Source organism: Mustela nivalis (assembly GCF_964662115.1).
Source record: "Mustela nivalis genome assembly, chromosome: 8".
In the NCBI taxonomy this organism is placed as follows: Eukaryota; Metazoa; Chordata; class Mammalia; order Carnivora; family Mustelidae; genus Mustela; species Mustela nivalis.
Genome location: NC_139027.1, coordinates 128439485 through 128450555, shown reverse-complemented (window position 1 = coordinate 128450555; position 11071 = coordinate 128439485). Strand labels below are relative to the sequence as shown.

General features: G+C 54.8%; 1 protein-coding gene across 9 annotated transcripts in view; it reads right to left on the bottom strand.

The window, feature by feature from the left end:
• Positions 1 to 288: 288 nt before the first annotated feature.
• The window catches only part of L3MBTL1 (L3MBTL histone methyl-lysine binding protein 1), a 34960-nt gene continuing 24177 nt past the window's right edge, over positions 289 to 11071 (bottom strand). For 3 of the 9 annotated variants that reach the window (XR_014315322.1, XR_014315323.1, XM_082744655.1), the window contains exons 20-22: positions 6663 to 6820; positions 6171 to 6233; positions 289 to 2948 (exon numbers count right to left, since the gene is read on the bottom strand). Coding sequence is in view for 6 of the 9 variants with exons in the window: in XM_082744655.1 (XP_082600781.1) it covers positions 2850 to 2948; positions 6171 to 6233; positions 6663 to 6820 (320 nt within the window). In the remaining 3 variants the exon portion in view is untranslated. Of the gene's footprint in view, positions 2985 to 3013; positions 3474 to 4148; positions 4358 to 6170; positions 6234 to 6662; positions 6821 to 11071 lie in introns of those variants that run through there. The other 6 variants (XM_082744653.1, XM_082744654.1, XM_082744658.1 and 3 more) reach the window with 3 other exon arrangements.

Below are 11071 nucleotides of genomic sequence, written 5' to 3'. Positions count from 1 at the left end.
CCTGAGCCGAAGGCAGACACTTAATGACTGAGCCACCCAGGGGTCCCAGTTTGATGTTATTTTAAAAATGTAGGGCTTCGCTGAATTTTCCACCCCTGTCCACTGTTTCTGGAGGTTCCCATTGTTTACGTTTCTCTGTGTAGACAAGTTTTGTTCCTTACCTTTAAAATAGAATAAGGACCCCCTAACAATAAAGGGAATGCTTTATTCTCTTCAATAATGGAGCTATTGATATTCATTTTGGTGTTTTCTGGATGTTTTACCATGAAAATAGAAACAGACTCTGACTGTGTATCACCCAGATGTTCAAAGTTTATTTATGTTGTTTCAATACACTGACAACACACCACAGTTTGTAAATTTTTCTCCCTCAAGAGCCAAGAGTCATTTTATCTTAAACCAGAAGATGCTCTTAAAGAACACACGCACACGCACACGCGTGCACACACACACACATACGGAAGATACAAAAACAATCCCACCAAAGTGCATGTGAATGAAAGTGCAAACAGGCTTTGTTTTCAAACTCTGGGTCCGTTCTCTCTGCTTCAGAAATTTAACAGAAAGGTCCTCACTGACCTAAGCCAGGGCTGGGCCGGGGGCTGGGTGCAGCTGTTGGGGGCCAGAGTGTGAGCCGTGTCTGCTGCCCAGAGCAGGGCGCTGGCGCCGACGCCTTCCCTTCACCTGCATCCCCGTCAACGTGGGAGGATCTCCTCTAGGGACAAGATGTGGGTGAAGGGGCCGGAGGGCCGACTGCTTTCCCCCTTTCTTATGGTTTCTTTCTGAAGAGTTTGACGTTGGTGCAGAAAGTGCTGAGGTCTCCAAGTTCGGAGGCCTGGGGCCCCTCTCCTCAAGGCCCGTTGGTAGTCCAGCCTGCCTCTCCCGTCGGCAAGCACTGCGAGTGTGGCCGGCAGATCCGCGTGGCAGAGCTGTCCCAGTCCTGCTCCTCGGGAGTGGGGAGCTCCCACGGCACAGCCGTGCATCCTTGCCGCCTTCTCCTCACACCACAAAGCCAGCTTCTCCTCAGTTTCAAAGAGGAGCCAACCAGGCCAAGTTGCTAGAGAGTTCCGCCACCACCCAAGCGAACCAAGGGAGAGAGGCTCGGACTGGCCCCTCCTGCCTCTTGGCCAAGGTGGGGCACCAATGCAACCTCTGGGAGCCTGAGCCTCAGCCAGAGGCAGGGCCTACCCACTTTCTTCCCAGGAAGGCTGTGCTCAGAGCTGCCTCTAAGGGCCGAAAGGGCAGGAACATCAGAAGTCCTGTGGGAGTTCAGCGGGGCGGCTGAATGGCTGCCCCGGCCCAGAGCTGTCTGGGCCCACAGGAGGGAGAGTCCCCTACTGGGCTGTGGCAGGAAATCAACAGAGCTTTGGGTGTCCCACTTCTATGGGAAAGATAAAGCTTCATATTTTAACAATAATAGCCCTTGACATTTTCCCAACACTGAGCCTCACAGATGCACCTGTCAAACACTTCTGGGGGGGCGCTGATGTGCACACACATACCACGTGACTGAGGGAAGGGTCGGGCTCTGCACCCCGCAGGCCCATCGCAGCACCTGGGGCCACGGGAGCTTGGAGGTTGCTCCTCACCTCCCTGTGGGGCCAGCTGCTCCGGGCCCTCTGCCCCTGCCCCACCCTGGTTGGTTTGGCAGCGGCTCGGTGGAGGCTCGGCCCCCACTTGGACAGAAAGGTTGAAGTCCCCGAGCCCCAGCAGACACCCGGCTGGCAGTGCAAGACAGATGGAGAGTGGTAAGCAAGGCTTATGGAACACAGAGAATTCAAAGACAGAAGAATTCACCTTCCCAACTCCCAACTTCAAGGGGGCTTTGTAAGACCTCAAGAGCAAGACATTGACGGGACAGGTCGAATGTGATGTTGTGAGGTATGTGCGCTAGACCGAGCGGCACATCCCCACGGCAGGAGGCCTGGCAGGCATGGGGTCCTCACCCCAGGACCAGTACCCTGGCTGAGATCTATGCCTGCAGGGAAGGATGGTAGGCCCAGCTTCAGGGACCATCATGCTTGCTGGAGATGCCCCTCTGGGGAGCAAAGACCCGAGATTGTCTGACATACCCTTGTGCTGCCTCTTCCCCACACCTGATACAGGAAGGGTATATGGGGAACCCATGTGGAGCCTTAAACTCTTCCGCACAAGTGAAACAGGTCCTAACCATCCACTCTGCTGGAAACAGGGTTTGGCGTGGGCCACCACAATGCCAGCTCATCAGAACAGCATGCTCAGAAAGGCATCTGGGCTTGGCATCCCGAGAAAAGCAGCCAGAGACGCCCAGTGTATCCTAGGACAACCTGTTTCCAAAGCTCACCCATCCACGGGGGGAGAGCCAGTGGGGTCTGGGTGGGCCCTGCCCAGGAAACCGGACAGCGGAGCAAGTACGTATGTTTGTGGCTGGGTCACTTCCTGGCTGGAGCCAAGGCAAGAAAAGCATGGAGAGAGGCCCAAGAGAAATGAGCCTCTGACCCGAGGATTCCCCTTCTAACAGATTGTCCTTAACCGCTAAGATAAAGACCCTTTGGTGATCACACAAGTCAGCTAGAGATGTGGGGCGGCCAGAGGCAGGGCCCCTCTGGTCTACTCCACCGGTAATGTTCCCCCAGCCCAGTCACACCCTCACTGGTGTGCCTGCTGGCAGATGAGCCCCAGGACTCGGGGGCTAGGACTCCCAGGTATCCTGTAGGAAGCAGCCCCAGAGAGAAGGAGCACCAACCCCTGGTAAGTCGTAGAGGGGGGTTGGGGTGGGGGTGGGATATGAGGAACTCAAGTTGGGAAGGAAGCGTTGGCTGCGGAGGGAGGCCCAGCTTGGGCTGGAGGTGAGCCCAGCCCCGAGCCACTCACTTTAAGGTGTCATCGGCGTTTTTGAACATGAGAATGGCGTTATAGATCTTCAAGGCCGGACCCAGCTTGACGCTCATGATCTTCACAATGTCCGCCTGTGTCAGCAAAAGGAAGGCCTCGCCGTCAATCATCTGAGGGGTCGGAGGAGGGAGGCGGAAAGCGGAGAAGGTGGAGGGAGAGGGCCGTGGGAAGGAGTGGCGGAGAGGTGGGTGGGGGATGCGTAGGGAGTGGGCGGGGGAGAAAGAGAAACGGAGTCAAGGATGGGGGGGGAGGACAGAGATGGGAAGAGGAAGGAAAAGGAGAAACGAGGGAGGGAGAAAGGAAAAAAGGAAGATAGCGATGGGGACAGAGAAGGACAGAGATCTCCACTGGCTCCCCCATGTTCACCCACATACTCTTTCTCTCTCTTTCTGCTGCCTGGTCTGAGGTCAGTGTGTGTGCATAACGTCTTCTGAGTCCTCCCGGCCAGTGGCCTCAAAACACCTGCTGTTGCGCTCCCCCCCCCCCCAGCAAAGCCCCAGGTTAGTGTCCCTGCTGCTGGCAGGTCAACACGCAGACGCAGGGGGCATGCACAGGGGATGCAGTGGGATGTGCACGGTGTCACCTATGAGCTATTCTTGCTGGGGGTTTGTGGGGAGAGAGGATGGGAGAGTGATTTAGTCTGAATCTGGGCTGGGCCAACCGCCAGACTGGACAGACTGACTACCCATGAGACCGTCAGTCTGCTTTGCCCTAATTTCTCACGCTAATGACTGGTCTGTGTCCCAGCCAGAGAGAATCTTGATGTTGTGTGTGTCTGAGTGGACCATTTCAGCCCAACCACAGCCACTCCCTGGAGCGTGGTCCAGATCCTGGGGGGTGGGGGGTGATGCCACGGACCAGATCCTGGGAAGGGTCATCTTCAGCTCTCACAGGCGTCCTGCTTCCCACTGAGACCCCATCTGATGCTGGCTGTCCACCCTTTGCCCCTTCTGGCCACTGCTTTTGTGTCCCAGACCATGCCGAACTGAGACACACAGCAGGTGCTCAGGGTGGGAGGGAGCCCTTCTTCTGACAAGCGGAGGATGTTGTAGCACCTAACTTTCGTGTGGCTCTGTGGCTGGCTCAATGACTACACTCAGCAAGGAGTTATGACTGTCGTCACAGAGGGAGACCTCTAACCAGTGCCACATGCTTCTATCTCGTGAAACAGGTGTGGTAAAGGTGTGGCTGAGTCACCAAATGACAAGGTGTATGACACTGGAAAGGCTTACTGGTATTAGAGATGACAGGATCAAGATTTAAAACAATGAGACTATGAAACCAACAAAATAACATTTAATAGGGATAAATGTAAAGTTGTACATTAGGTTAATAAAAAAAAGAACAGTGGTACAAGTAACAAACTGGAAAATGTGGTTAGAATATAATGGAAATTGATATAATAAACGGCACTTGGGGACTTTTGTGACCTCCAAGCTGGTCTGATGTGGCTATAATGAAGCTAGTGCAAACTTAATTTTTGCTTAAAAAAAAAGAAAAAGAAAAGAAAAAATTATATAGGGTTTGCATCTAGGGGAAGAGAAAACAACCCAAATATCCAGTAACAGGAGAAGCATGGGCTCTTCATAAAATGGAGCGGTACTGAGCAATACGAATGGACAGACCACTGGTTATACACGGTAACACGGATGAGCCTGAGAAACGTCACACTGAGTGAAAAGAGACAGACACCAAAGGATAAAAGCTGCACCCCCCTTTATGTGACGTCTGAGAACAGGTATAACTAACTTACGGTGCTAGAAATTAGAACAGTGGCCACTGATGAGGGCAGGGACTGACAAAGGGGCCAAGAAAGACGTCTGTAAGAACTCCCTGGTATGATGGGAACGTTCTAGATCTTGGCTGAAGTTCTGGGTTCAGGTGTGTTCGTCTCACAAAACTCGTGGAACTGTACTTCTAAGGTGTGTGGATTTTGTTCCATGTACATTTTTAACTCCATTAAGAAACATCTGGGGGTCGGTTCAAGGATTCTAACAAGTGTGCCCCTGCGGTGAGTGCAGCTGTTAAGGGGGGGGGGCGGCTGTGCCTGGTGACAGGTGGGGGTATCAGGGTAGGGGCTGGATGGGGAATCTCTGTACTTTCCTCTCCATTTTGCTATCAATCTAAAACTGCTCTGTAAAGATAAAGCCCTTTTAAAAACAAAACCAGAAAGCATGTACGGGAGAACTCAACCGGCGTGTTCTGTGCTGGTCAGAAAGCATCTGACACTGGGGTACAGCCCTGAACACATATGTCAGAGTGAGACCACCAGCCCAGGAGGCAAGCACCCGGAGTGGGGTGGCATCTGTGGGCTCCCCCGCACGAGGTTACTATGAAGAACCGGCTGTGCTGGGTCTAGAGGGAGTGAGTCTTCTCGGGGAAGAGGAACAGACTTCTTTCCTATGGGCACCTTTCCCACTTATGGGGAGCTGAGACTATGCTTTCCTGGATGAAGGGGTATGGACACGTGTATTCTTGGGAGGGGAGATCTAAACAAACTCCAAGCTACCCTTCCAGTTTCAAACTGTGTGAATTCGGAGTCATGATAAAAATCTTCACTTGAGGACTTAAGGACGACTATTCAGAGTTAAAACCACCACTGAGCCCCCCTCCCCCACCCCAGTACCAGGAATTCTGTTATAGTGATAGGATTTGTGTATTACTCTATAGCAGGCGAGCGATATAATTATACTAGACATTCTGGTATCACGATCCATTCATCATGGCCATTGTTCAGGACAGCCCTGTGAGGTTGTCACTGTTATGGCCGCATTATCCCTGTTTTAACTCATTTTATAGATAAGAAGATGCAGTCACACACAGTAAAGAGCTCCAACTGGCAGAACTGGGATTCACACTCACCCTGTCTGTAAAGCTATGGTTCTTTTATGTACGACTTACTGCTTCTTGTCGTTGGTAAGCTTTCCGGTCGTGGTACTACGTATGTGTTAGGACCCTGGCGAAAGAGGCAGACCTATGCCTTTCAGGACCCACTTGAACTTACTGTCCCTAGTGAGCTGGGTTTGGAAGGCAGGCCGCACGGAGAGCAGAGGAGCGAATGGAGCCCCATCTCCGAGAGGCATTCTCCTTCCTGCGGTGATCTGAACACAGAGGGTTTACAAGCTGGGCCACGGTCCGTACTGGATTTTTCCCAGAGACGTGGGTCACTGTGACCTGTCTCCCACAGGCAGGACAACAGAGGGCCCTTCCTGGCAGGGGGCAGCGCTGCTGAGGGCATCTGCTCCCTGTCGCCTCAGTGACCGACCCTTCTGCCCCACTCTGCACTTGTACCTCACCTCATCTTTGAAGAGTCGTGCCTGGTCCTCACAGCCGGTCAGGGTCTGAACGAAGCTGAAGACCTTGGAAACCAGAGAAGCACCTGTTGCCAAGGGGATGGGGCCTGGGAGCGCAAGGCAGAGGCGGTCCCACGTGCACTGGCTGCTCTCGGGGCTTTGACAATGTCATTTTTCCTTATTAGCCTGCGAGGATGCTTGTGTCCCTGCTGCTGGGTGAGCGAGCCGGGACCCAGGGGAAACGTCTCTCCCGCTGGACTTGCATGGGGACTAGAAGTGCGGGGCGCCCCCACCGGCCAGGGGAGGCCTGCTGAACCATCGATCGGCCCCCGCTGGGCACCCACCCAGAGGGACCACGGACAGGAGACAGGAGCAGCGGATGCTGCCAGGAGCCGAGTCCGCCTCTGCCTGCCCGGGGCCTTTCCTGAGCCCTCCCGCCAGGCTGTGGGGAGGGCACAGTAAGGGAGAAGAACGGGGATGGGTCCTCTCTCTCACCTCATCAATGGTCCACTTGGCAACCGCAGAGGCGGAGATGCCCGCCACTCCCGGCAGGAGCTTGCAGTGCTGTTCCCAGCACAGGGACAGCGAGCGGTCCGGGTGGGCCGACAGGGCTGACATGAAGAGGGACTGGTGCATGGCGTCCGCGGCTAGCGCTGCAGGCGGAGGCAGAGGCCAAGGCCAGCAGGCTGACTCTGAGGACGAAGCTGGTCCCCAGGGCCCGCTCGTACCCCTGCCTCTTGGGAGGACCGCGGCCCCTTTCTGAGAGTCTTGCAGAGCCAAGAGGGAGGGCGATGGGACCCCTCACGCACAGCTCGCTCCCTCTGGCCAGTTACGCTCCTCACTTCACAGACTTCTGGGGCTCAGCTGTCAGGAACGACCCCAGCCCCCTCTCTCTGAGGCTACATCACCCTGGGCCCCACGAGGAGATGCTGTAGCATTCCTGACTGTTCTCTAGATGCCCTGCAGCAGAACGGCCTCTACCCGCCAAGGATCTCAGCCCCGGCAGCAGAAGCCCATTCGGTCTGCCCTCCTCTTCTTGAGACCTCCGGGGCCCCGAACCACTGGCGGGGGGGCGAGGGAGATTCTGTGCGGGAACCCGGCCTGGAAGCCGCGGCCATCGCCTCCGGCTCCCGTCCTCGTCCCTGTGCTCACCTGAGCCCGGTCCGGTTTGCCCGCTGCCTACGTGGACCTGCTCGCCGCCTCCACGCTACCTGCCACCCGCCGCTCTGCCTGCAGTCCCAGCTCCTGGCCTCCAGCCTCGGCTGCTACAGGGTCTCCTGTGGGACTCCGCTCTGCTGGGCCTCCTTCTAGGCCAGGCCTGGCGCCTGCCTGCCTGGACTTCAGTTACCTTTGGCCGCTCTGACAAGCCTGGCCCCTGCCTCTCTCACCAGCCTCGGCAGGCCTGGAGCCACGCGGTCACTGTCCCACGGGGCTTGCCCTGCCTCTAACAGTCCAAGAGAGCTGCCTCTTTCCTGTTCATGGGGCATTGGTTCTGGACACGCGGCTGCAGCTCGCCACCACCCCCTTCCCATGGGGCCTCCCCTGCTCGTCAGACTGTCCTTCCCTGACCTTCGGCCCCTAAGCTTCAGCCTTTCACCTCAACTCTGCACCTTGCAGCCACCCCCCGAGCCTCTGGAATCCTATCGGCAGCCCCATGTGCCGTACTCTGCAGCTCCTCCTGCCATCCCTGCTCATTGGCCCCAGAGAGCCCTGCCTTGGGCACCATGAGGCAGCTGCCACCACGCGCGGCTCAGCCAGCTCTCAGCGCCCACCTGCGGCCCCGGCAGCCTCTCCCCTGCCCGCTTCCGCCCCAGCGCTTTGTCCCCTGGCCACAGGTCTGGCCTCCTGCCTTTGAGGTCCTGTTTCTGGTTCTCCAGGTACTGGTGGAGGAGTCCTGGGGGACAAGGCCAAGAGGCTGTAGGGAGCTTTGCTCCTTATCTTTCTTCCCCAGAAAGATATCACAGGACAGGAGCTCTCACTCGCCGTCGGGGTGTCTTACCGAACTGCAAACTGCCTTGGAGCCGGTCAGAACCTGCTTAAGTTTGTTTTTTGTTTTGGGGTTTGGTTTTTTTTGGCCTTATAAACAACGGAAACATATTCCTGACAGTCATGGCAGCTGGGAAGTCCAAGATCAAGGCACCAGCAGATTTGGTATACGGCGAACGCCCACTTCCTGGCTAACAGATTGCCAGTTTCTCACGGGGTGTCATTTCGCAGGAGCACTGGAACCTCTGAAGTCTCTTTTATAAGAGCACGATCCCATTTGTGAGGGCTCCACCCCTATGACCTAATCACCTCCCCAAGGCCCCACCTCCTAATACGGTCACACTGGGGATTCAGTTTCACATATGAATTTGTGGGGGGACACCAACATTCAGTCCATAGCATTATTGTTGTTGTTGTTATTATTATTATCATATTATTGGATAAGCCCTTCTTCACCCTCTCTGGGCTGCAGCCTCCGTCTGAAGAGACTTAAGTTCTCAGGATGCTTCTGGAATGAACACACAGGCACACGCCCTCTGGTGGTCAGAACATGGCTCTGGATGGCAAGCTGGCCAGGTGTCCGTCCCACAGACGGCTAGAAAAGGTGCCCACTACAGTCCCATCCCCAGAAGTCCTCACCCTGGGGCCTGAGAGGCTGGCCAAGCCCCTCCTCACTCAAGCCTGAAGCTGCACGACGTGCCTTCTGCTTCCACCAAGAAGAGTATGGACCGGCAGCACGAGGAGGTCAGCCACACTCAGGGCTAATAATACCAGTAGGGACTGGTATTAAGCCCTTTACTTGACCTTTTCATTTAAGCCCCCTACTGCCTTCTGAGGTGGGCGTACTATCAGCATTGCACAAATGAGCCAGCCGAGGCTCAGAGAGGGGGTCACCTGCCCGAGGTCTCACAGCCTGTAAAAGGCCATCTGACTCCAGGGCTGTGCTTTTAACCACCATCCTAGATACTGTCCAGGTTGCAGAGACTATTCCTGAAGAACTGGAATAGCTTAAGTGCTGCCCACCAACTAGGCATGAACTAGGTGCTCTCCTACCCACTCTTCTGGCCTCAAAGACAAGGGCATTCCACTCGACTGAGGTGAGATCCCCAGCACGCCTGCTGTGTGTCAGGCCCTGTGTCAGTGCCTGAAGCCGTGAGGTCAACCTGTCACCCAACGGGAGGCTCAGTCACCCTGTCCCTCCCTTTGGAACGTGCCATGGGGTTCACTGTGTTCCCCCCAAATTCACATGGTAAAGACCTAACCCCCAATGCCCCTGAATGGGACTATACAGTTAATCCTTGACCAGTGTGGGAGGGGCACCAACACCCCATGCAGTCAAGTCCACGTAGAACTTTGACTTCCCCCAAAACTTTGCTGCTAACACCCCACTGTTGACTGGGAGCCTTACCAACATCATATACATTACCATAGGTTTTCTATGTTATATGGATTATATACTGTATTCTTTCAATAAAGGAAGCTAGACAAGAAAACGTTATTAAGGGGCGCCTGGGTGGCTCAGTGGGTTATAGCCTCTGCCTTTGGCTCAGGTCATGATCCCAGGGTCCTGGGATCAAGTCCCGTATCAGGCTCTCTGCTCAGCAGAGAGCCTGCTTCCCCCTCTCTCTCTCTGCCTGCCTCTCTGCCTACTTGTGATCTGTCAAATAAATAAATAAAATCTTAAAAACACAAAACGTTTTTAAGAAAGTCCCCCCAAAAATACATTGGCAGTACTGTGCTATAAAAAATTCACATGTGGGGCGCCTGGGTGGTTCAGTGGGTTAAAGCCTCTGCCTTCAGCTCAGTTCCGGATCCCAGAGTCCTGGGATCGAGCCCCGCATCGGGCTCTCTGCTCAGCAAGGGAGCCTGCTTCCCTTCCTCTCTCTGCCCGCCTTTCTGCCCGCCTCTCTGCCTACTTGTGGTCTCTATCTGTCAAATGAGTAAAAATAAAATCTTAAAAAAAAAAAATTCACATGTAAGTGGACATGCATAGTTCAAACCCCTTTGTTCAAGGGTCAGCTGTACTGGGAGACAGCGTCTTTCAGCAGATGACTAAGTTCAAATGAGGGCATCAGGGTGGGTTCTCATCCAATCTGGTGTCCTGACAACAAGAGCAGTTTTGGACACGCGCAGAGAGACACCGGGAGCACACACGCACAGGGGGCGGACTGCGGGAGGACACGGTGAGAAAGCGGTCATGTGCAAGCCAGGGGCAAGGTCTCAGAAGAAACCCACCCTGTGGATACCTTGATCTGGGACTCTGAGCCTCTGGAAGTGTAAGAAAATAAATTTCTGTGGGTTAAGTGGCTAAGTCTGTGGTACTTGGTCATGGCACCAAAGCTAAAACAAAGGAGCTGGAGGGGTAACTGACATCTGGCTAGGTACTTCCACACTGTTACACCAGTGGCAAGGGCAGAAGTCAGACCCGAGTCTGAATCCCAGCTCTACCCCCTACAAGTTGATTGACTTCGCCCTCTGAGCCTCCCAGTCCTCTTCTCTCAGCAGAAGAGAATGGTGTCCATGTTATAGGATGCCTGTGAGGGTCAGCGACCGTGTATGTAGAGCGCCTGTGACAGTGCTGGGCCCACAGTAGGTCCTCAGTAAACAGCATCACTAAGTAGTTATTCCAGGTACTTGATGCCCAAAAGAAGTATTAGTCATGTCTTTAAATGAGACTGAGACTCGGAGATATTAAGTGACTTGCTTAGGGTCACGCAGCTAGACAGTGCAAGCCAGGCCTCCCTCCCAGGAGGAGCAGAGCTGGGGGCCTCCTCCTGCTGCACAGTGGGGAGCCTGAGGCCCAGAGACTCACAACAGGGTCTCCGGTGAAGTGGGGCTGGAGCCTGAAGGGCCTCCTGAGCTCTGGCCTCTGCTCTGTGCTCTGCAAGGGCGTGAAAGGAAGAGGCGGCCTCCCTTCC